General features: G+C 49.4%; 1 protein-coding gene across 11 annotated transcripts in view; it reads right to left on the reverse strand.

The window, feature by feature from the left end:
- The window catches only part of OtopLa (Otopetrin-like a), a 417,531-nt gene that overhangs the window by 158,293 nt on the left and 231,862 nt on the right, over positions 1–27,376 (reverse strand). For all 11 annotated transcript variants that reach the window (XM_069335072.1, XM_069335071.1, XM_069335068.1 and 8 more), the window contains 2 exons: positions 7,738–7,901; positions 1,224–1,339 (listed from right to left, as the gene is read on the reverse strand). In XM_069335072.1, the coding sequence (XP_069191173.1) occupies positions 1,224–1,339; positions 7,738–7,901 (280 nt within the window). The remainder of the gene's footprint in view (positions 1–1,223; positions 1,340–7,737; positions 7,902–27,376) is intronic.

Genomic DNA, 27,376 nt, shown 5'->3' on the forward strand with positions numbered 1-27,376 from the left:
AAACGGTCAATTTAAAGTGTCCTATCCTAACCTACCAGAGGACCCAAAACAGAAAACGGGACTGTACGTCACTTTCGCCAGCCGCTCCCATTTTTCTAGTACGACAATTTTTGGCTTCACGTAACGCGTACGAGCGAAATGCGACGTTCTATGAAAGAGGCCAAGTTGAGCGGCGAGAGAGAGGGTGGCAGCCATGACATCCATAGAAAACCGGTCACTTAACTACTGAGGTTCTAGGGGTAACTCATAATGGGCGGCAAGCAGAGACGAAATTATTATTAACTTATCAGTATGAGCACCATTATTTAGGGCTGCGACGAATGGCATAATAAAAAGAAAAGACATACGTAAATGTTTATAACCAAATAGAACTAGACCAAACACACTCAAAAAATATACGAGGTCAATCTACTGAGTGAGTTGGCCTCCAAATAAATACATATATCCTGTGCAGAGAATCAGAGAACAGCCTTGTTATATATTATTTAGGACGCGAACTACTGAATAAGGGATTGTTAAGCACACATGGGAAAAACTAATCTTTATTGGATCGTAAGATAAACGGGAATATTGGTCGTCCATAGAAAACGGAATATCAGGAAGTAGGGTATACTCGCGGAAACTCACATCGCGCCGACAGTATTCAGGGCTCTCTTGAGATGATTTCGGGGCTTTTTTTTTTTAATGTCCCCGCGGCCTGGTCCTCGACCAGGCCTCCACCCCCAGGAAGCAACCCGTGACAGCTGACTAACACCCAGGTACCTATTTTACTGCTAGGTAACAGGAGCATAGGGTGAAAGAAACTCTGCCCATTGTGTCTCGCCAGCGGCTGGGATTGAACCCAGGACCACAGGATCACAAGTCCAGCGTGCTTTCCCCTCGGCCGACCAGCTCCCTTCAATGGGAGCTATATCAGGGCTATATCAATGGAATGCGTCTCGTCATAATTATTATATGACTTAATCCTCTTCACTCCAGACCTGCCTGAGGGGAATTTAAAACACTCCACAAGAAAGCCATTGATGATAAAAGCCACTAAAATTCCGAAACAGGAAATCTGTGCTGTTGACCTGTGTGAGAGAGAGAGGGGGGGAGGGGAGGAGAAATAGTGCCCAACCACTTGGACGGTCGGGGTTTTGAACGCCGACCAGCAAGAAGCGAGACCGTCGCCCTACCGTCCAGCCCAAGTGGTTGAGGTAACTCAAACGAGAATGTGTACTTACTTAGCATTCTTGGGGTAGTACTCGAGCAGGCCACGGCGGGACTCCAGGGTGCCCGTGTAGTAACTCTCCACGCGGTGAGTGGGCGACGTGTGAGACCCGTACCCGTCTGCGTTCAGCTGTAACAACAACAGTTGCTTGTTAGGGAGAGCACACACACACACACACACACACACACACACACACACACACACACACACACACACACACACACACACACACACACACACACACACGCGCGCCTAGATTCTGAAGGGAATTGATAGGGTACATAAAGACAGGCTATTTAACACAAGGGGCACACGCACTAGGGGACACAGGTGGAAACTGAGCGCCCAAATGAGCCACAGAGATATTAGAAAGAACTTTTTTAGTGTCAGAGTGGTTGACAAATGGAATGCATTAGGAGGTGATGTGGTGGAGGCTGACTCTATACACAGTTTCAAGTGTAGATATGATAGAGCCCAATAGGCTCAGGAATCTGTACACCTGTTGATTGACGGTTGAGAGGCGGGACCAAAGAGCCAGAGCTCAACCCCCGCAAACACAACTAGGTGAGTACAACTAGGTGAACTAGGTGAGTACACACACACACACACACACACACACACACACACACAAAGATTGCTTAACAATTTATCAAGTAGCATGATAACAAGGCATGATTTACCAGTCTGCGTAGTATACTGGTAAGACACTCGCCTGGCGTTCCACGAGCGCTTTATCATGGGTTCGTATCCTGGCCGGGGGAGGATTTACTGGGCGCAAATCCTTAACTGTAGCCTCTGTTTAACTCAACAGTAAAATGTGTACTTGGTTGTAACAACGATTCTTCGCGGCAGGGGATCGTATTCCAGGGACCTGCCCGAAACGCTACGCGTACTAGTGGCTGTACAAGAATGTAACAACTCTTGTATATATCTCAAATAAAGTCCACTGATACTGAATAAACACTAATCTTCATTTAACCTTCGAGGTCGGTTTAGAGTTTTGGTTGGATGGTCCATAAGACAAAATAAGACGGCCGTAGGGTCGGGGAGGTGGTCGGGGAGGTCGGGTAGGTCGGGGTGGTCGGGAAGGTGGTCGGAAAAGTCGGGGAGGTCGCCGACGTGTACACGACCCAACAGTCACATGACACAATCCACCATCACCATCTTTGAGGCCACCTCCACACCCTTCACTATAACACCCAAAATTGTCAAACTTAACAGAGTTTCAGCAGCAAAAATCTAATTTTACGTTTATTTATCGTCTTAAAATTTACCTGCACTCACTCACTCACTCACTCACTCACTCACTCACTCACTCACTCTCTTTCTCTCTCACTCACTCTCTCACCTGGCACAGGTGCATGTTAGGTAACACTGACCCTGCCATATGGAGCATGTGCAGAGGATCAAACCACTGGAAATATGTAAATATTACACCATTCCTTCCCCACCAACGATGGGGAACCCGTCCCCACCCTACCCCCCCCCCCCTCTCTCCCCAGCTCACGCCCCCCCCTCCCTCCACCTTCTCTCTCACGATCCCTCTCACTTTTCTAACTTGCTCTAACCCACCTTTTCTCTGCTCTTTATGTATTTTTTACATAATGTTGTGGATCACCACTGCTCTCCCCTCCCTCACCTCTCCCCTTAGTTATCCTTCAGCTTCCTCCACTCCCCTTATATTCCCCCTCTCTTCTCTCTTCTCTTCCTCTCTCCACACTTCTCCCCCCTCACATCCCATTACGCAGTCTCCCCTTATTCTTCTCCGCGCTCTCTTAAAGCCTTTATCCATCACCAGGTTCTTTATCTTTCGCTTTCCATGTGTCCTCCCCTCATTTGCCCTCTCTTTTCCCCTCACCTGACCTCTCTTCTTCCCCTCACCTACCCTCTCTTCTTCCCCTCACCTGACCTCTCTTCTTCCCCTCACCTACCCTCTCTTCTTCCCCTCACCTGACCTCTCTTCTTCCCCTCACCTGCCCTCTCTTCTTCCCCTCACCTACCCTCTCTTCTTCCCTCATCTGCTCTCTCTTCCCCTCACCTACCCTCTCTTCTTCCCTCATCTGCTCTCTCTTCTTCTCCTCACCTGCCCTCTCTTCTTCCCCTCACCTACCCTCTCTTCTTCCCTCATCTGCTCTCTCTTCTTCCCCTCACCTGCCCTCTCTTCTCCCCTCACCTGCCCTCTCTTCTTCCCTCACCTGCCCTCTCTTCTTCCCTCACCTGCCCTCTCTTCTCCCCTCACCTGCCCTTTCTTCTTCCCTCACCTGCCCTCTCTTCTCCCCTCACCTGCCCTCTCTTCTCCCCTCACCTGTCATCTCTTCTCCTCTCACCTGCCCTCTCTTCTTCCCCTCACCTGCCCTCTCTTCTCCCCTCACCTCCCCCCCCCAAGGTGCAGATGGCCGACCATCAACCTCCGAGTTATATGAAATAAAAACAAAACAAAAACCATAACATTTCAAGTTTTAAGAGTTGAGGGGAAGAGGTGAGGAGGGGGTTGGGTGGGGGTGGGGGTGGGGGAGGGGGGAGGGGGGTGGGGGAGGGGAGGGGGGAAAGGAACCTATCAGTGACTACAAGACCAAGCTCTATACCAGGGAGGGGGGTGGGGGAGGGGGTGGGGGAGGGGGTAGGGGAGGGGAGGGGGGAAAGGAACCTATCAGTGACTACAAGACCAAGCTCTATACCAGGGAGGGGGGTGGGGGAGGGGGTGGGGGAGGGGAGGGGGGAAAGGAACCTATCAGTGACTACAAGACCAAGCTCTATACCAGGGAGGGGGGTGGGGGAGGGGGTGGGGGAGGGGGTAGGGGAGGGGAGGGGGGAAAGGAACCTATCAGTGACTACAAGACCAAGCTCTATACCAGGGAGGGGGGTGGGGGAGGGGGTGGGGGAGGGGGTGGGGGAGGGGAGGGGGGAAAGGAACCTATCAGTGACTACAAGACCAAGCTCTATACCAGGGAGGGGGGTGGGGGAGGGGGTGGGGGGAGGGGGGTGGGGGAGGGGAGGGGGGAAAGGAACCTATCAGTGACTACAAGACCAAGCTCTATACCAGGGAGGGGGGTGGGGGAGGGGGTGGGGGAGGGGAGGGGGGAAAGGAACCTATCAGTGACTACAAGACCAAGCTCTATACCAGGGAGGGGGGTGGGGGAGGGGGTGGGGGAGGGGGTGGGGGAGGGGAGGGGGGAAAGGAACCTATCAGTGACTACAAGACCAAGCTCTATACCAGGGAGGGGGGTGGGGGAGGGGGGTGGGGGAGGGGAGGGGGGAAAGGAACCTATCAGTGACTACAAGACCAAGCTCTATACCAGGGAGGGGGGTGGGGGAGGGGGTGGGGGAGGGGGTGGGGGAGGGGAGGGGGGAAAGGAACCTATCAGTGACTACAAGACCAAGCTCTATACCAGGGAGGGGGGTGGGGGAGGGGGTGGGGGAGGGGAGGGGGGAAAGGAACCTATCAGTGACTACAAGACCAAGCTCTATACCAGGGAGGGGGGTGGGGGAGGGGTGGGGGAGGGGAGGGGGGAAAGGAACCTATCAGTGACTACAAGACCAAGCTCTATACCAGGGAGGGGGTGGGGGAGGGGGTGGGGGAGGGGGTGGGGGAGGGGAGGGGGGAAAGGAACCTATCAGTGACTACAAGACCAAGCTCTATACCAGGGAGGGGGGTGGGGGAGGGGGTGGGGGAGGGGAGGGGGGAAAGGAACCTATCAGTGACTACAAGACCAAGCTCTATACCAGGGAGGGGGGTGGGGGAGGGGGTGGGGGAGGGGAGGGGGGAAAGGAACCTATCAGTGACTACAAGACCAAGCTCTATACCAGGGAGGGGGGTGGGGGAGGGGGTGGGGGAGGGGAGGGGGGAAAGGAACCTATCAGTGACTACAAGACCAAGCTCTATACCAGGGAGGGGGGTGGGGGAGGGGGTGGGGGAGGGGGTGGGGAGGGGGGAAAGGAACCTATCAGTGACTACAAGACCAAGCTCTATACCAGGGAGGGGGGTGGGGGAGGGGGTGGGGGAGGGGGTGGGGGAGGGGAGGGGGGAAAGGAACCTATCAGTGACTACAAGACCAAGCTCTATACCAGCCTTGTTGTACTTGCTGCGTTTAACTATTCTGACGTTCCAGTTCTCTGTCAAGTGTATATCTTGAGGTTATCTTGAGATGATTTCGGGGCTTTTAGTGTCCCCGCGGCCCGGTCCTCGACCAGGCCTCCACCCCCAGGAAGCAGCCCGTGACAGCTGACTAACACCCAGGTACCTATTTTACTGCTAGGTAACAGGGGCATAGGGTGAAAGAAACTTTGCCCATTGTTTCTCGCCGGCGCCTGGGATCGAACCCAGGACCACAGGATCACAAGTCCCGTGTGCTGTCCGCTCGGCCGACCGGCTCCTGTGTAGCCATAAACTTGTGGACGGAGGTGGCTTCCACAACTTGTTCCTTCAGTGCCTCCCACCTGTTGACCACCAGTACAGGGTACAAGTATTTCCTTGTAGTTTCTTCGACTCGTTTGCGTTTCCAGCTTCCACTTATGCCTTCTCGTTCTACCTTCTCTCACTTTAAAGAGGCTGTCCTTATCCACCTTGTCAATTTCTCTTCAGTATCTTGAATGTTACGATCATATCCCCTCTGCTTCTTTTCTCATTCAGATTTGCGAGCTCCCTATAGCTCAGCTCTTTTAGTTTAGTGATACACAAGAGGGAGTAGTGTTGGGACCGGTAGAGGTGTTCAGGAAGAGGCCGGAAGGGGAACTGTTTATTAAGAGGGGAAAGCAAGTACTGAGCAAGAGGGGACCAGAGAAGTGTCACATGCATTGCCCTCACTTGATATAGAAAACGTTCAGTGGAAACATTAGAGAAAATGACATATGAGGGGAGACTACAAGAAATTTGTTATACAAACATGTATTACATATGTATCTAAATAATACTACAGGTACCTTGTAATATCAAGGTTCACTTTCCCCACGCAGTATAAGGTACACTACATGAGTACAGGTTGCTACCTAACTGTTGATTCCTGGGATCAACGTCGCCCCGGCCCGGTCTCTGAGCAGGCCTCATGGTTGGTGGTCTCATCAACTACGCTGCTGTACTCTGCTGCTCGCAGCCTGACTAATGAATCACAGCCTGGTGGATCAGGAGTTCTTTGTAGATGTTTATCAATTTCTCTTTTGAAGACGGTGAGAGGCCGGCCAGTTATGCCTCTTATGTGTAGCGGGAGTGTTGAAGACTCTTGTGCTCTTCATAGAGTTCATAGTACTTAATTGCACCTCTTCTTTTCAACGGAGCTATTTTTGCACTTCCTGTCATGCCTCCTGGTCTCATGTGGAGTAATTTCCGTGTTCACCTATGGAACCGGGACAGGTCTGGCGTGATATCAACCCCCAGGTATTTCTCTCTCTTTCTGATTCTTGAAGAATTTCATCTCCCAAATACCTTGTATCTGGCCTCCTGCTCCCTACATCTATCTTCATTACATTACATCTGCTTGGGTTAAACTCTAACAACCATTTGTTGGACCAAATGGTCCAACAAATGGTTTGTTGGACCCTCTAATATATTCCAAGTGTAAATTATTATGTGTGTCTCCCCTGCACTCAAGAGAATACAGGTTTCAAATTGTTAAGATTTCCCAATAATTTAAATGTTTTATTGAGTGGATTCAGGCGGTAAAAGATCATTGCGCGTTCTCCAGGTCAGCACTTTCACCAGCTGTGATTGGGGGCTGTTAGTGCGCAATAATATCCCTGGAAACACAAACCGCAACTGTCTCTATTTTCCGCTTGTTACAACTTGTAATAAAGTTGTTACATCTTGGCTTAACGTGTTTATGACGTATTAGAACGTTGTTACAACTTGCTATATTGATTGTTATAACTGGTTAGGAGGTGTTAAAACTTGTTCGAACGTTGTACCAACGTCGTAGTTTCGGTGTGTGTTTGGCGGGATTCCACTCTAGAGAGCACTACTGTCTTGAAAAGTATCATCGGTATGACGTCTGTGGTTTGAATGGTTCATGTTATCCAACCTGTCATTTTTCTTGTACAGGATGTAGTGATGAATACAGGTTGCTGTGGTGAGTACAAGCTGTTTTGATGAGTAGAAGGATGCTGTGATGTGATGAGACAGGATGTTGTGATGAGTACAGGCTGTTGAGATACGTTCATGTGATGGGTACATGATGCTGTAGTGAGTATAGGACTGTTGTACATGCTGTCATGAGTACAGGCTACAGTGAAGACTACAGCCCACTGTAACACCATCACATCCCAAACCTTGGAGAAGAAACAAGGACAAAAAGAGTGAGGGTATCCCCGTCATACACAGAACTCTCAGGGTCAGGCCTCACCAAGCCTTTACCCAACCCCTTACGAAACCTCTACATCATTCACCAATCATGGCGGCTTTGTGTATACCAACCAGCCGACAGTCGTAGTGCTTCAGAGCTCATAAACACGTTAATAAACACACACAGAGACCACCATGACTGAGAAAAGATGCACAGGTTTCGTAAGTGGCTCCTGGAGGAGCGGAGGTTACTAACCTTGACGACGGTGCCGACGGGGGTCTGGTGCACCTCCAGGAGCTGGTTGTCGGTGGCGTCGTGCGGGGAGGACTCGTCCATGCTGGCTAGGGGCGGGTCGCGGGACAGCAGGAGGCGCTCCTTCATCTCCCTCAGATACGGGTACTCGCTCCCTCCGCCGCCCTCTGGAACACACACACACAACCACTCAGCAACATGGTCGCCACTCTTGGGGGTCTCCTTAAGTGCTAACCTAGTTCCTAGTCATTCCCACCCACGCCCAGGCAACACCCACCCACTCCCAAGCAACACCCACCCACTCCCAGCAGGCAACACCCACCCACTCCCAGCAGGCAACACCCACCCACTCCCAGCAGGCAACACCCACCCACTCCCAGCAGGCAACACCCACCCACTCCCAGCAGGCAACACCCACCAACTCCCAGGCCACACCCACCCACTCCCAAGCATGGTTCTCTAGTACAGACTGAAATAAAAAGCTAAACTTTCAAGAAGAATTTAAGTGTATCGAAACATTAGTACACTTATGAGAGGATTAAACTTCGCTAATAGCAGTATAAGTGAAAAGTTCTCCCTTAGAGAGAGAGAGAGAGAGAGAGAGCGAGAGAGAGAGAGAGAGAGAGAGAGAGAGAGAGAGAGAGAGAGAGAGAGAGAGAGAGAGAGAGAGAGAGAGAGAGAGAGAGAGAGAGAGAGAGAGAGAGAGAGACAGACAGACAGACAGAGAGAGAGAGAGAGAGACAGAGACATTAAATATTATTTTTACTATATTATTGAATCAGCTTTATTGCATCGAGACATCTCCCTAACCAAGGTGGCTGCGAGGAAGTGACAAGAGGCAGGGGAAAGGAGAGAATAATTCGAGGTGATGGAGGAAACATGTGGAAGATGAGGATGGAGAGGAAAGGAAGGGATGGGGAAAGGGAAAGACGGAGAAAGCCAGGGCAAAGAGATAAAAAAGGATACAGTAGGAGGTAGAATTAGCAGCGGGTTGAAATTACGCTGGACGGAGCTAGACAGATGGAAGACGGGGGTGAAGGAGGAGGAGGAGGAAGATGGAGAGGTGCAGGATGTGGAGGGTGGAATGGTCTCTATCGCCCTTAAGACTAAGAGGGTTGAGGCAGACATTTGTTCATCCAGACGAGCATCAAGAGAGATGAGCTAAGTCACCCCTAAGTCTGACCTCGTACGTTTTCTTCGTACCTTGTTTACCCATTTTCTCTGGTGTTTGAACAAAGGAGCGGCGCAAATTTATTGCAGCATTATCTGTACCATTCCCATGCACTAATGCCCCTTTAAAAGTGGTGCATTAATATGCAGCCACACGGTTATTCCCGCATCTGTATACAAACGCTCCAGGGTATGAACGCAAATTACAAAATTCTTTATACATATGCGCACGCGCAAGATTAAATTTAAATTTTGCCCCGAGGGGCGAGTTTATTGGGCAGCGCCACTCATCTTGTGAGTGGACACACCGCCATAGCAGCATGTACAACACTCCCCAATAGGAAGAAAACCCGCGCAAGATGTCGCCGCGGGCAATGAGTTGTGACATCGTAACCCGCTTCGGAGCGTCTGTACCCCGCCGGTGTGAAAGCCGAGTGAGGTGATGGCTTCTCTTGGGACTTCACACAACGCCCAGGAAGTCCCAAGAGAAGCCATCGACGCTTCTGGGGGAGGCTGGGTTACTTAGTGACGATCACCATGGCAACGCTATGGGGTGGCTAGGTTGCCTGGCGACTGTAACCATGGCGACGCCCCGGGAAGCTGGGTTGCTTGGTGACGGTCACCATGACAACGTCAGGAGAGTAGCCACGCCCATGACTCCTCCAGCCGCATCTCTCCAACAGGATCACATAAGTTCAAGGCTCCTTGCGTGTCCCTGCACGTACCAGCGGAGTGTACGCCTGCTGGGTACGGTACGTCTGCTGGGTACGGTACGCCTGCTGGGCACTCTACGTCTGCTGGGTACGGTACGTCTGCTGGGCATGGTACGCCTGCTGGGCACGGTACGCCTGCTGGGCACGGTACGTCTGCTGGACACGGTACGCCTGCTGGGTACGATACGTCTGCTGGGCACGGTACGTCTGCTGGACACGGTACGCCTGCTGGGTACGATACGTCTGCTAGCCTAAGAAAACCCTGCTCTCATGGGGAACTATAGTATATATGGTATACTCAATATATGTACTGGGGGAGAAATCTTAATGGCCCCTATTTACACATCAATTAAGCCCTATTTGCACACCAATTAAGCCCCCCGGTCTTTCACCACAAATGTCCCTTAATTGCTTATTCATTAATATGTATTTACAAATTAAATACCGTCAACAATAACATTCAACTATTACAATTACAAATGCTTATTTAGTTATAATTTCATATTTCATTTCATAATCCTTGTGTGTGTGTGTGTGTGTGTGTGTGTGTGTGTGTGTGTGTGTGTGTGTGTGTGTGTGTGTGTGTGCGTGCGTGCGTGCGTGCGTACGTGCGTACGTGCGTGCGTGCGTGTGTGTGTGTGTGTGTGTGTGTGTGTGTGTGTGTGTGTGTGTGTGTGTGTGTGTGTGTGTGTTTGTGTTTGCGCGTGCGTGCGTTTGTAGAAAGAATATGTGAATCAATCCCCTCACTTTCCTCCTCTCTCCCGGTCCCTCCATTCACAACCCAGAGAGGTCTCTGTGGCTAACAGAAAATGGTGGTGACAATCTCTCACAGAAAACCTGGAAACTCACCATTTATGGGTACACACGCGCGATCCAGCGCCAAGCTCCATCGCTCACCTTAGACGGTACAGGCAAGCAACACAGAAATATCCAAAGGTAGGAAAAAGCAGCACGAGATGCTATATATAGTTGTAAAATGTCAACTAAGCTTCATTTCTGTATTTCCAAAATTCTCGTTCAGTTGTTAAACACCTACACTTCACACTGACCAACTCCAGTAATTCCACCTTCACTCTTCCCTCTATTCCTAACCCTTCTCACTCTCTTTGACACACACACTAGTACTCTCACATCCATGCACTCTCACACCCGTAAATACACGCACGCACGCACACGCACACACACAAGCCCTAACATGGGTAAGGAGTTACCTAACAGGCAGGAGCCAGAGTACACGTAACTGGCGAACAGTAACGAGTGGAGTACCTCAAGGATCGCTGCTGGGACAAGTTCTATTTCTAACATGCGTAAATTAACTATCTACAGGAGTCTAGTCTTATATGTCGATTTTTGCAGCTAGCCAATAACAACACAAGTCACCAATAAAAATGTTTGTTCTTTATTATATAATAAAACAGTCCATAAATACAAATAAAATCAAAGTTACCGGAGCAACACACGTGTACACAAACACCACATGAAACAGAGCGTGAAACCAATCCAATTCACAATGCAAGGAGAAAAACACTCGGCCCAGGGAACAATGTACAAACACGCCACAAATGTTACACCTAATCCAAACAAATGGAACATAAGAGCAGGGACGTAAATCACAGAACACCTTGAGGTTATCTTGACGTTATCTTGAGATGATTTCGGGGCTTTAGTGTCCCCGCGGCCCGGTCCTCGAGCAGGCCTCCACCCCCAAGAAGCAGCCCGTGACAGCTGACTAACACCCAGGTACCTATTTTACTGCTAGGTAACAGGGGCATAGGGTGAAAGAAACTTTGCCCATTGTTTCTCGCCGGCGCCCGGGATCGAACCCGGGACCACAGGATCACAAGTCCAGCGTATTGTCCGCTCGGCCGACCGGCTCCCTATCACCTACACCACACGACAGAATACATCTCAAGAAATAACATACACACATTCATAACTAATAACATTCAGGAATCTGTACACCAGTTGATTGACAGTTGAGAGGCGGGACCAAAGAGCCAAAGCTCAACCCCCGCAAGCACAACTAGGTCAGTACACACACAAGGGACCTCGACAAACGAAGGTCGTCACTACCTACAAATACAAGAAACATAATAATACAACAAGTCATAAGTTTAATAAATAATAAATACAAAATTTAATAAATTATTTAATAAATAATTTATAGTAATAGTATAGTAATTTAATAAATACAATTTAATAAATTAAATACAACTACCCCCATAACCAGCGCCCGGGCCCGGCTCAACGGGGAAACAAAGGGCTAAATACCAGACCTTAGACCAGACCTTAGACCAGACCTTAGACCAGACCTTAGACCAGACCTTAGACCAGACCTTAGACCAGACCTTAGACCCAAACAACCTTACACTTCCCGATAATCGGCTGCTGACAAAGCCTCAAGACCTTCTTAAGAAGACAGCATCCCCACCACCGCCGAGCGAGATGTTGTTGTTTAAGATTCAGCTACTAGGATCAAAAAGTTCCAGGTAGCACGGGCTATGGTGAGCCCGTAGGGGACTTACCCGGCACAGGAGCGGGGCTGTAACTGGGGCCGAGCGATTGATTGATCGATTGATGAAGATTAAGCCCCAAAAATTGGCACGGGCATGAATAGTCCGTAAGTGGTGGCCCTTTTGAGCCATTACCAGTATCAAGAGCTGATACTGGAGATCTGTGGAGGTGCGACTGCACAGATGTCTCCCGTCAGGGCCAAGCGAGAATCCGCCGCCCAATTATACCCCAACGATTCCTCAAACGAACTAAACCAGGTGACGGCCGGCATGCACACACACTTCACCACGGCCAGCCCAGACCCCTCCCAAGACTCCTGGGGCCAGATTCACGAAACAGTTACGCAAGTACTTACGAACGTGAACATCTTTTATCAATCTTTGACGGCTTGGGTTACATTTATTAACCAGTTTACAAGCATGAAAACTTGCCAATCAACTGTTGGTATTGTTATAAACAGCCTCCTGGTGCTTCGGAGTTCATTAACTGTTTAATAATTGTAAACAAAGCCGCCAAAGGTTGAGAAAAGATGGACAAGTTCCTAAGTGCTTGCGTAACTGCTTCGTGAATCTGGCCCCAGGTCAGCCCAACTCCCTGAGCCCATAATACAAGAGTTCCACGACTGATGACTGCCCCCCTCCCCCCCGGGGCCAGCTCAAAGCTGTGCACCACGTCCTGCACACCCACCACCCACAACCGAATCCACTGTAGCTATAAAAAAAAACAGTCGTATTATCCGCATACCACATACCCGCAGGTCAAACCCGTTGGGCAGCCTCGGGGAAGCGATCGAACCATAAGCCCGCAAAGCCCGAAACAACGGTTCCTGAAGAATAATATACCAACAACCATCATATATAATAGTATTATATTATATAATAAATCATATATAAATAATATAATATCAAATATTATAAAAATAATATAATAGAATAGGTCCACGGTTGTTCAACGTCCTCCCAGCAAGTATAAGAAATATTGCCGGAACAACCGTGGACATCTTCAAGATAAAACTAGATAGTTTTCTACGACTACGACGACGGACCGAAACGTCGTCGTCGTCCCTTCACCTTCTAGTGTGTGGTCTGGTCATCATACTTCAGCCACGTTTTTGTGACTCCTCGTCTGCACTTCAGAGATGGTTTGAGAAATGTTTTTTTTAGAACTGAACCGCAAAGCATGCAAAGTTATGAAGGTAGGGTAAGGAGATCCCGAAGGCAGTAGAGGATCAACTTGCTCTTACCCTCCACGTATCCACTTTCAAAGTATTTATTTCCTCTCCTCCCCATTTCTCCCTCGCTTGCCTACGCTACCCCACGGAGCTCTGGTGGGGCGTTTGGAGGCCTGGATACCTATCAACGGTATAGGTTAAGTAATAATTGTAATTAAGAAGCAATAAGATGCTTATCTTAACATACTAAGAAGGTTAGGTGAGGTCGGTGTTTTCTATGAAGCTTTTCAAGGAAAACTAAAATATTTACAATCAATTAGTATGTCACATATGCACTTATTAAATAAGCTAATATTGACTATAAGCAAGTGCGAGAACGGGTTGAAGCAACCTACCTAACCTATTGAGGCCGAGGCATAGAAAACGTTAATATTACAGTGCTGTCATTTTCACATATACAATGCATTTTTAACGAAGTGGCAGAGTGAAAATGCAACTTATTGGGTGAGGGGGGGGGGGGACGGGTTGAATGCACAGGGCCAAGGGCCAGATGGCACTTACGGGGGGCCAGACACCCCAATTGTCGACGGTGCCACTTCGGTCGTTCATTTCAGTTCAGATCAATACCTACCACTCGTCTTCCTCCCACCACACCTGGCGTATACACCTGCCTGTTGACTACCTGCTATTGGTTCCGAGAATCAGTGTCCCCCGTGGCCCGGTCTCTGACCAGGTCTCCTATGTGGTGGTCCGCTCAACCAGGCTGTTAGACGCTGTTGCTTATAGTCTGGCGTATGAATCACAGCCCGGTGGATCAGGTGTTCTTTTCAGGTGTTCATAACGTTCTCTTTTAAACACCGTGAGGGGCCGGCCAGTTATGCCCCTAAGCTGACAGAACTGTCTCTAAGAACACCTATGTCACTCTGCTCTTCCACAGGGCATCCTTCCACATCCTGCCAGGCCTCCTGGTCTCATGGGCAGTTATTTCTGTGAGCAGATTTGGACCCTGTGGCTCTAATATTTTCCAAGTGTAAATTATTATGTCTCTCGCTTGCGATCTACAGAATTCAGTTTGAAAAATTTTAAAGTTCCCCTCTTAATTCAGATAGTTTATTGAATAGAACTGGGGAGTAAAGTTCCTTTGCACGTTCTCCAGGTCAACAATTTCCACAGCTGTAAATGGGGCTGTTAGTGTGTCACTATATCCCACCCTAAAGAGCCCTAGTGTCTTGAAAAGTGTTATGAATGGTCTTCTCGTGTTAGAAAAGTGGTTCTTATCCACCCTGTTATTTTTCTGGCAGTTGTGACAGCAACTTTATTGTGTTATTTGAAAGTAAGGTCTTGCAAAATGATTACTGGAATATCTCTATGGCAGAGGTGAGAATTCTTTTTGTCATACGAAAACCCTATTTTAATTGGGGAAGATTAATAATGTTGCAAATCGTATTATGCATTGTGTAACAATAAGAAAATGTATAGAGGGAAATTAAAAAAACATAGAGGGAGAGAGAGAAAGAGAGAGAGAGTGGAGGAGGAGAGTAAGGTGAAAGGAAAATTGTAAAAGAGAGACTAAAGAAGAGAGAAAATAGGGAGAGAGAAAAGAGAAAATATAAAATACTCTAGAGAGCAGTAAACTGTTCCAAATAGCAGGGAACTGTTCGAAATAACATTAAACTGTTCCAAATAGCAGGGAACTGTTCGAAATAACATTAAACTGTTCCAAATAGCAGGGAACTGTTCGAAATAACATTAAACTGTTCCAAATAACAGGGAACTGTTCGAAATAACATTAAACTGTTCCAAATAGCAGGGAACTGTTCGAAATAACATTAAACTGTTCCAAATAGCAGGGAACTGTTCGAAATAACATTAAACTGTTCCAAACAGCAGGGAACTGTTCGAAATAACATTAAACTGTTCCAAATAGCAGGGAACTGTTCGAAATATCATGAAACTGTTCCAAATAGCATGACACACATTATTAGTAAACACGCAACTATTGCAAGTGGTCAAGTGTTGCTCGTAGTAGTTACAAGTAGTTCACCACTTTACCTGTTTAGCAATACTCAGTTCGTGGTAACAAAGCCATCGTCGCGTGGGCGGCGGCGAGGAGCCTGGCACTAACCTCCTTCACTGCTAGTACGAAACTGACACTAACTTTCACTCACACAACCACTCCCCCTCTCTCTGAGTGCACTCAATACATCCTTCCCTGCCACCCATCACTCTCAGTGAGTGACCATCATATCCTGCACACACACACACACACACACACACACACACACACACACACACACACACACACACACACACATCCTGCACTCATCCTTCACCACACACTAACACACATCCTGCACACACACACACACACACACACACACACACACACACACACACACACACACACACACACACAAACACACACACAGGGGGCCTGGAAGCCTGGTGGATAGTGCACAGTACTCGTAATTCTGTGGCGCGGGTTCGATTCCCGCACCAGGCAGAAACAAATGGGCAAAGTTCCTTTCACCCTGAATGCCCCTGTTACCTAGCAGTAAATAGGTACCTGGGAGTTAGTCAGCTGTCACGGGCTGCTTCCTGGTGTGTGTGTACTCACCTATATGTACTCACCTATATGTGCTTGCAGGATCAAGCATTGACTCTTGGATCCCGCCTTTCTAGCTATCGGTTGTTTACAGCAATGACTCCTGTCCCATTTCCCTATCATACCTAGTTTTAAAAGTATGAATAGTATTTGCTTAAACAACCTATTCCCCAAGTGCATTCCATTTTTCTACTACTCTCACGCTAAAAGAAAACTTCCTAACATCTCTGTGACTCATCTGAGTTTCCAGTTTCCACCCATGTCCCCTCGTTCTGTTATTATTACGTGTGAACATTTCATCTATTTCCACTTTGTCAATTCCCCTGAGTATTTTATATGTCCCTATCATATCTCCTCTCTCCCTTCTTTTCTCTAGTGTCGTAAGGTTCAGTTCCTTCAGCCGCTCTTCATATCCCATCCCTCGTAACTCTGGGACAAGCCTCGTCGCAAACCTCTGAACCTTCTCCAGTTTCTTTATGTGTTTCTTCAGGTGGGGGCTCCATGATGGCGCGGCATACTCTAAGACGGGTCTCACGTAGGCAGTGTAAAGCGCCCTAAAAGCTTCCTCATTTAGGTTTCTGAATGAAGTTCTAATTTTCGCCAGTGTAGAGTACGCTGCTGTCGTTATCCTATTTATATGTGCCTCAGGAGTTAGATTAGGTGTCACATCCACTCCCAGGTCTCTTTCTCGAATCGTTACAGGTAGGCTGTTCCCCTTCATTGTGTACTGTCCCTTTGGTCTCCTGTCACCTGATCCCATTTCCATAACTTTACATTTACTGGTGTTAAACTCCAGTAGCCATTTCCCTGACCATCTCTGCAGCCTGTTTAAGTCCTCTTGGAGGATCCTACAATCCTCGTCTGTCACAACTCTTCTCATTAATTTTGCGTCATCTGCAAACATTGACACACACACATTGTGTGTGTGTGTGTGTGTGTGTGTGTGTGTGTGTGTGTGTGTGTGTGTGTGTGTGTGTGTGTGTGTGTGTGTGTGTGTGTGTGTGTGTGGTGTGGGGAAGGAAAAAGTAGTTAGTAAACAGTTACTTGACAGTTGAGAGGCGGGCGGAAAGAGCAGAGCTCAACCCCCGCCAACACAGCTGGGTGTGTACACAGGTACACACAGGATGGAGGCACTTATGGTTGGCACTACAGTGCCACCCATGTGTCCGCCACAACCACGAAGCAGACGCGCTCACAAATGCTCACACGCGCACAACAAACAAATCACGGTATACTTAACTTACTGAGTCGGTGTTCAATCCCCCGACCGTGCAAGTGGTTGGGCACCATTCCTACCCCGGACTCAGCGAGTAACAGTCAACATATAAAATCGAGTCCAAGCACAGTTAAAAGCTCTGTACCTCAGGGTGCAGTCCTTGCTCCGCTGCTTTTCCTTATTCTCGTATCAGATAAAGACAAAAACACAAGTTACAGCTTCGTATCATCCTTTGCAGACGACACAAAAATCAGTATGAAAATTACCTCTGCTGAAGACATTGAAAAACTTCAAGCTGATATTATTACAGTTTTCGACTGGGCATCAGAAAATAACATGATGTTTAACAGTGATAAATTTCAGGTACTCAGGTACGGTAAAAATGAGGACCTTAAACATAATACAGAGTACAAAACACAATCAAATGTGCCCATAGTCGGAAAACAGCATGTAAAGGATTTGGGAATAATGATGTCTGACGACCTAACGTTTAGGGAGCATAACCAAGCAAATATTGCGTCAGCCAGAAAAATGATAGCATGGATTACGAGAACTTTCAAATCCAGGGATCCCATCACGATGGTTGTACTCTTCAAGTCACTTGTGTTGTCCCGTCTTGAGTACTGCTCAGTACTCACTCTCCCCTTCAGAGCAGGAGAGATTGCTGAAATAGAGGGAATACAGAGAACATATACGGCACGCATAGACGCGATAAAGCACCTAAATTATTGGGACCATCTCAAAGCTCTCCAAATGTACTCACTAGAAAGGAGACGAGAGAGATACCAAATAATATACACATGGAAAATACTGGAGGGCCAGGTCCAAAATCTGCACAGTAAAATAACGTACTGGAGTGAACGATATGGAAGAAAATGCAGAATAGAACCAGTGAAGAACAGAGGTGCCATAGGCACAATCAGAGAACACTATATAAACATCAAAGGTCCACGGTTGTTCAACATCCTCCCAGCGAGCATAAGAAATATTGCCGGAACAACCGTGGACATCTTCAAGAGGAAACTAGATTGTTTCCTCCAAGGAGTGCCGGACCAACCGGGCTGTGGTGGGTATGTGGGCCTGCGGGCCGCTCCAAGCAACAGCCTGGTGGACCAAACTCTAAGAAGTCAATCTTGGCCTCGGGCCGGGCTTGGGGAGTAGAAGAACTCCCAGAACCCCATCAACCAGGTACCAACCAAACACCCCCCCCTCCCCCCCCCCCCCCCGCCGTCTCACCCCAAATCCTTATCCTGACCCATTCCCAGTGCTATATAGTTGTAATCGACAGGAATCGACGTCCTGTCGATTTAGCATGATCCCAGGTTGTATGACTTTTAACAAGTCAGGGTGGTACAGTGGTAGAATTAGTGACTGGAGTGCCTTGGTCGCGGGTTCGAGTCACCTCACAACTCCACTTGATTTTCTCGTTGATATAAACCCCGTTAGTGTGATTTCATTGTGTTTAAGAATAAGAAGATGAGGAAGATAATAATGTTATTAGTATTAATATATGACAACACAGTGATGAGAGCGACAACAAAGGGCCAACTATCCGGCTCTCATCACCTACGGACCAACTGGCCTGACATTGTGGTGCCTGCCCCTCTCTCATAACATGATGAGAGAAAGGGGAGAGCGGGAGGAGAGGTCTGACCCATCGGGGAGGGGAGGGGGGGGGGGTTGTACCCTAACACCCACTGGACCTACTCCACCACAGGTGCCATCCGGTCACCTGTGGTGGAGTGCAGGACACTGTTAAGTATAAGACTGATCTTGCCACCTTTTCTCGACTCCTCTCACTTCACCGTTTCAACAAATCGAGTGGAATAGTCCAGCGGTGCATATGGTCGCAACCCGTCCTCTTAAAAATAACGTCACTTTTTGCTCGTATGCGCGCTATGGCCAAATTTGGACGTAATTTGAAATGAAATCAACTCACAAAAGTGACGTACTGTTCCGTTTTCTGTTTGAGTCGTCCGGCCTACGCGGACAGGTTAGGAGAGGAAACTTTTAATTATCGTTTTTCATAACGTTTTGAAACTTGATGAGACTTTCCTGCCCACCTAACCTACCAGAGGACCCTTAACTTACTGTTCTTGAAAAGAAAATCCCAAATTTATTTTCATTTTTTTTTCATTTTCAAATTACGTCCATTTTCGGCCATATGGGCAAACGGCCAAAAGCGACGTTATTTTTAAGAGGACAGATTGGGTTGTCTGTACACTCCGGGGGGAAGGGAGGTGAAGGCCGCTACACTTGGGCGTCTGTGTACCCCTGGTACACAGAAGGTGTACACAAGTGATGTCATCTATGAAAGTTCCATCTCCCTTGCTCAGGGGCCCAATACTAAATGTACTTTTTGTTTTCAATTTTACATAGTAGAAAAAGTATTTTAGATTCTCCTCTATCTAACTGAAAGTTTTTACTCTGCCTACCCTGGATTTTATATAATTGTAGCTTTGGCTCAATCGTTCCTGTTTCTCTACATAGCCATCCTTGTAGTTCTTGAGATGGGACTCTCAAGATGTCCAGTTCTTGGACATGTTGATGTCCAAGAGATGGGGCCAGAATACCCCCGTTGAAGAGCAGAAGTGCAACAGGTACTCTGAGAGAGAACTTCATCAACATCAGAGGGTCCGAGACTGTTCAACACTCCCTCTTACACATAATGAGTATAATTGGACGACCTCTTACAGCGTTTAAAAGGGTATTTATTAAACACCTTCACAGGATACTGATCAACCAGGCTGTGCGAGCAGCTGTCTTGAACCAGGAGGCCTGGTCAGAGACTGGGCTGTGAGGACGTTCATCATCGGAATCACCGAAAGGTAATTGAAAGATTTTACCCTTGTTAGGTCTCATTTAAATTATGCATTTGAGATTTGGTCTCTTACTGTAGAATCGATATAACTTCACTTAAACTCGTGCAAAGAGTGGCAAAATTAATCCTAGGAATTAAAAACTTTCCTTAAGAAGATAAGAATTAAAAAGCTTAAATTACAATCTCTTAATTAAGACCAGGAGCAAGATACCCGTTGAGGGCTTCCCGTTGAAGGCATCCCGTTGAGGGCATCCCGTTGAGGGCATCCCGTTGAGGGCATCCCGTTGAGGGCATCCCGTTGAGGGCATCCCGTTGAGGGCATCCCGTTGAGGGCATCCCGTTGAGGGCATCCCGTTGAGGGCATCCCGTTGAGGGCATCCCGTTGCGGCAGCTACCAACGGCCTGTTAGAGGCGGTGTGGTGGTGGGTGGCTGTGACTCTCTTGTTAGTGTCATTACCAGCGTATAGTGCTATACCACCTCCTCTCTCACTCCGTACCTTGGCTGCTGGAAGTGACCAATAACAGGCCGGAATAACAGTGAAGAATCTGAAGATCTGATCCACCAATGCTGATGTGATACAAAATAATGCGGATGAACTAATGTAAAGCACTTGGGGTAAAAAAAAAAAATGTCCTCGCACCCCATCCACTATTCCCACCCCCCAACACCCTCCCCCTCCCACCATCCCCACCCCCAACACCCTCCCCTCCCACCATCCCCACCCCCCAACACCCCCCCTTCCCACCATTCCCCACCCCCAACACCCTCCCCTCCCACCATCCCCACCCCCCAACACCCTCCCCTCCCACTATCCCCACCCCCAACACCCTCCCCTCCCACCCTCCCCACCCCCAACACCCTCCCCTCCCACCCTCCCCACCCCCAACACCCTCCCCTCCCCCCCCTCCCCACCCCCAACACCCCCCCTCCCACCATTCCCCACCCCCAACACCCTCCCCTCCCACCATCCCCACCCCCCAACACCCTCCCTTCCAACCATCCCCACTCCCACCTCCCCCAGCCCCGCATCTGCCTCCCACCGCTGTGGGTGGATCTGGGGAACTGTTGCAGTCTTTGTGGTTTGTAGGCAAGAAGAGAGTTATCATTGTGAAGGACGGAGCTGAAGAGTTATGGCCTACAGTTGTGAGCACTAGAGATGATGCAATGTTGCACGGTGACCTTTTACACGGATGCCAGTCACAGTGCTCCCTGTATGTGCTCACAGTGCTCCCATTATGTGCTCGCAGTGCTCCCTGTATATGCTCACAGTGCTCCCTGTTTGTGCTCACAGTGCTCCCTGTATGTGCTCACAGTGCTCCCTGTATGTGCTCACAGTGCTCCCTGTATGTGCTCACAGTGCTCCCTGTATGTGCTCACAGTGCTCCCATTATGTGCTCGCAGTGCTCCCTGTATGTGCTCACAGTGCTCCCTGTATGTGTTCACAGTGCTCCCTGTATGTGTTCACAGTGCTCCCTGTATGTGCTCACAGTGCTCCCTGTATGTGTTCACAGTGCTCACAGTGCTCCCTGTATGTGCTCACAGTGCTCCCTGTATGTGTTCACAGTGCTCCCTGTATGTGCTCACAGTGCTTCCTGTATGTGCTCACAGTGCTCCCTGTATGTGCTCACAGTGCTCCCTGTATGTGCTCACAGTGTTCCCTGTATGTGCTCACAGTGTTCCCTGTATGTGCTCACAGTGCTCCCTGTATGTGCTCACAGTGTTCCCTGTATGTGCTCACAGTGCTCCCTGTATGTGCTCACAGTGTTCCCTGTATGTGCTCACAGTGCTCCCTGTATGTGCTCACAGTGCTCCCTGTATGTGCTCACAGTGCTCCCTGTATGTGCTCACAGTGCTCCCTGTATGTGCTCACAGTGCTCCCTGTATGTGCTCACAGTGCTCCCTGTATGTGCTCACAGTGCTCCCTGTATGTGCTCACAGTGCTCCCTGTATGTGCTCACAGTGCTCCCTGTATGTGCTCACAGTGCTCCCTGTATGTGCTCACAGTGCTCCCTGTATGTGCTCACAGTGCTCCCTGTATACAACACCACGTGGAGGCTGCCTGACGAAGGGTCACCCTGGCAGAGGTGCCACAAGGCACCCCCAAACTAGTAAAGCAGCCTGGCACTCCCCTGGCCCTGAAGCCTCGTTAAGCCGACACACTCTGAATGAGAGTGCCACAATGACAGACCCTTTGGCACTATGCTTGGTCATTCACTTACACAATCTCTGACTGGCGATTTCAGTAATATAGGGACAAGGAGGCAAATTGGTACAAGTGACCTTAATCACTTGTTTGACTACAATCTCACAGAACGACCTAATTGAACACAACTCTATAAACATGTACACACAAAATCCCGACATAAACAAAAACAACAAAAATATTGACCAAAACATATAGTACATTGTTGACCAGACCACACACTAGAAAGTGAAGGGACGACGACGTTTCGGTCCGTCTTGGACCAATTCTCAAGTCTCAATAGTACACTGAGAAAGTACAAAATACAGTATCATGAAAGTCGTGACCCCCAACGGCAGACGCAGCATCACCCAGGCGACAACAACAACAACAAGAACAACAAGAACAAGAACAACAATAACTAGTGTTCTGGAACACAGCGTAATATTTAGCGCGCACACGATAACCACCACTATCAACACTGCTACCACCACCACCACCACCACCACCACCACTCCCACGCAGCACTTGTCAACCACCACCACCACCACAACCCACTACTACCAACTCCACCACCATGTCCACCACTTGTCTACTACACCCACCACTCACTACCACCACCTCTACCACCACCACCCCGGACACCTTAGCTATCACAGCCGCCGCTACCAACACTACCACCACCAACAGCATTATAGGTAGGGTACCTTCATCACCACCACCACCACCACCACAACCACCATTACCTGTTGCCAGTTCCGTGAATAGTTCTCCTCGTGACCAACCTGGGGTTAGTTAGGCTTGCCCTGTGATAACTTGATCTGAAAGACTGTTGCTTCTAGCGACCCGCCGACCGACACATCCACTAATACCCTAATGACCCGGAGCGTCCTGCACGAACCTGACCAACTACCCCTTGAAAACCTCCACTGGTATTCCGGCAATAGTTATCATGTTTCTTGTGAGGAAACTGAAACGCCGGGGGCACCTCTGATTGTCCTCTGATTGTCCTCTGATTGTCCCTCTGGAGCAATCAGAGGACACTACTCTTCACCTGGTCTATTTTCCTCACTCTACTCCTCACTTGTCTATTCTCTTCACTTGTCTATTCTGCATTTCTTACAATCTCTTGTGCTCAAGTACAATACTTTACTGGGCATATCTGGAACCTGGTCTACCTTGTATATATATTACAGGATGTGGTGCTCGCTCTCTGTCTCTTTCGTACGGGAGTACGGGTGGTAGGAGACTTTCGTACGGGAGTACGGGTGGTAGGAGACTTTCGTACGGGAGTACGGGTGGTAGGAGACTTTCGTACGGGAGTACGGGTGGTAGGAGACTTTCGTACGGGAGTACGGGTGGTAGGAGACTTTCGTACGGGAGTACGGGTGGTAGGAGACTTTCGTACGGGAGGTAGGAGACTTTCGTACGGGAGTACTGGGTGGTAGGAGACTTTCGTACGGGAGTACGGGTGGTAGGAGACTTTCGTACGGGAGTACGGGTGGTAGGAGACTTTCGTACGGGAGTACGGGTGGTAGGAGACTTTCGTACGGGAGTACGGGTGGTAGGAGACTTTCGTACGGGAGTACGGGTGGTAGGAGACTTTCGTACGGGAGTACGGGTGGTAGGAGACTTTCGTACGGGAGTACGGGTGGTAGGAGACTTTCGTACGGGAGTACGGGTGGTAGGAGACTTTCGTACGGGAGTACGGGTGGTAGGGGACCTCCGTACGGGAGTTCGGGTGGTAGGAGACTTTCGTACGGGAGTACTGGGTGGTAGGAGACTTTCGTACGGGAGTACTGGGTGGTAGGAGACTTTCGTACGGGAGTACTGGGTGGTAGGAGACTTTCGTACGGGAGTACTGGGTGGTAGGAGACTTTCGTACGGGAGTACGGGTGGTAGGAGACTTTCGTACGGGAGTACGGGTGGTAGGAGACTTTCGTACGGGAGTACGGGTGGTAGGAGACCTTCGTACGGAAGTTCGGGTGGTAGGAGACCTTCGTACGGAAGTTCGGGTGGTAGGAGACCTTCGTACGGAAGTTCGGGTGGTAGGAGACCTCCGTACGGGAGTTCGGGTGGTAGGAGACTTTCGTACGGGAGTACGGGTGGTAGGAGACCTCCGTACGGGAGTTCGGGTGGTAGGAGACTTTCGTACGGGAGTACGGGTGGTAGGAGACTGCGGTTGATGATGTCATAGACATAAACATATATTTGTTTATTACGGCCAAAGTACGATAGGTCGAATAATTCAGACAATTTTGTGGACATCAGTGCGTAATGTTTTATCTATTAATACAAAATTGTTTGAATTTTCGTTTTTAACACGTTTTCAAGTTCATGGTGGTCTGAGATTCAACAGGCCAGGGATCCCAGGGATCCTTCTGGCATTGTGCCATGCTGTACTCCTGTGATTTGTGCTCACCCCAACCTGACCAATCTTAGGCAGGTACTCAATACTAATTCCTGGGAAAAATTAGGTGAGGCTCACCTCAGGCGTCTGGCCTCGAACCTCCAATCTCTTTCAGACAAAGAGACAGACATTGTCATTTATAGATCAAATAATATAATCGAAGTGATACCTCTCTCGTTTTCTTCTCAAAGAATACATTTTTGGTGCATTGAAATGGTTCTAGTAATTGAGGACATCTACTGTGTCTGTGCGCAAATATATGTTCTCTATATTTCTTCTATTTCGGTGTTTTTTCTGGATTTTTTTTTTTTGGGGGGGGCTAAGATCTTGCTAATCTTTTTCGCATTGAAATTTTACAATTTCAACATTATACAGGTTATTTAAAGTCGACAATGATATTACCTGGGCCCAGAACCGTATATTTGTCACCACTGACAAATTGATTGAATCTGTCAAAATTTCTTCCCATATAATCTCAGATACATGTGGAAGAACACCATAGGATTTTACATTTGCCTATCCTATCATCATTACTTCGTCGCCTAATTGAATATTGCTTTCTTTACGCCTTTCTTAACATTTGTTGTTAGTTTGAGGGCGTGTGGCACCCGACTCTAAGAGGCAAGGGTCACCCAGAAGATGAGGAAGACATGCGGTTAAGCTATGAGCAGAGAGCTACAGTAGTCTAGCGATAGTCAGAGCTTGAGGACGGGCAGGTATTCACCACCCACTACACACCTTCCTACCTACCAGCCCTACACACCACCACTACCCACCACACACGGCCCCTGAGGACCACTACACACCTTCCTCTCTACCAGCTCTACACACCACCACTACCCAAGACACACAGCCCCTGAGGACCACTACACACCTTCCTCTCTACCAGCCCTACACACCACCACTACCCACCACACACGGCCCCTGAGGACCACTACACACCTTCCTACCTACCAGCCCTACACACCACCACTACCCACCACACACGGCCCCTGAGGACCACTACACACCTTCCTACCTACCAGCCCTACACACCACCACTACCCACCACACACGGCCCCTGAGGACCACTACACACCTTCCTACCTACCAGCCCTACACACCACCACTACCCACCACACACGGCCCCTGAGGACCACTACACACCTTCCTACCTACCAGCCCTACACACCACCACTACCCACCACACACGGCCCCTGAGGACCACTACACACCTTCCTCTCTACCAGCTCTACACACCACCACTACCCACCACACACGGCCCCTGAGGACCACTACACACCTTCCTACCTACCAGCCCTACACACCACCACTACCCACCACACACGGCCCCTGAGGACCACTACACACCTTCCTACCTACCAGCTCTACACACCACCACTACCCACCACACACGGCCCCTGAGGACCACTACACACCTTCCTCTCTACCAGCTCTACACACCACCACTACCCACCACACACATCCCCTGAGGACCACTACACACCTTCCTACCTACCAGCCCTACACACCACCACTACCCACCACACACAGCCCCTGAGGACCACTACACACCTTCCTCTCTACCAGCTCTACACACCACCACTACCCACCACACACATCCCCTGAGGACCACTACACACCTTCCTACCTACCAGCCCTACACACCACCACTACCCACCACACACAGCCCCTGAGGACCACTACACACCTTCCTACCTACCAGCCCTACACACCACCACTACCCACCACACACAGCCCCTGAGGACCACTACACACCTTCCTCTCTACCAGCTCTACACACCACCACTACCCACCACACACGGCCCCTGAGGACCACTACACACCTTCCTACCTACCAGCCCTACACACCACCACTACCCACCACACACAGCCCCTGAGGACCACTACACACCTTCCTACCTACCAGCTCTACACACCACCACTACCCACCACACACATCCCCTGAGGACCACTACACACCTTCCTACCTACCAGCCCTACACACCACACACATCCCCTGAGGACCACTACACACCTTCCTACCTACCAGCTCTACACACCACCACTACCCACCACACACATCCCCTGAGGACCACTACACACCTTCCTACCTACCAGCCCTACACACCACCACTACCCACCACACACATCCCCTGAGGACCACTACACACCTTCCTCTCTACCAGCTCTACACACCACCACTACCCACCACACACGGCCCCTGAGGACCACTACACACCTTCCTCTCTACCAGCTCTACACACCACCACTACCCACCACACACGGCCCCTGAGGACCACTACACACCTTCCTCTCTACCAGCTCTACACACCACCACTACCCACCACACACGGCCCCTGAGGACCACTACACACCTTCCTACCTACCAGCCCTACACACCACCACTACCCACCACACACAGCCCCTGAGGACCACTACACACCTTCCTACCTACCAGCCCTACACACCACCACTACCCACCACACACGGCCCCTGAGGACCACTACACACCTTCCTACCTACCAGCCCTACACACCACCACTACCCACCACACACATCCCCTGAGGACCACTACACACCTTCCTCTCTACCAGCTCTACACACCACCACTACCCACCACACACGGCCCCTGAGGACCACTACACACCTTCCTCTCTACCAGCTCTACACACCACCACTACCCACCACACACGGCCCCTGAGGACCACTACACACCTTCCTCTCTACCAGCTCTACACACCACCACTACCCACCACACACGGCCCCTGAGGACCACTACACACCTTCCTACCTACCAGCCCTACACACCACCACTACCCACCACACACGGCCCCTGAGGACCACTACACACCTTCCT

Source organism: Procambarus clarkii, chromosome 32 (genome assembly GCF_040958095.1).
Source record: "Procambarus clarkii isolate CNS0578487 chromosome 32, FALCON_Pclarkii_2.0, whole genome shotgun sequence".
Taxonomy (NCBI): Eukaryota; Metazoa; Arthropoda; class Malacostraca; order Decapoda; family Cambaridae; genus Procambarus; species Procambarus clarkii.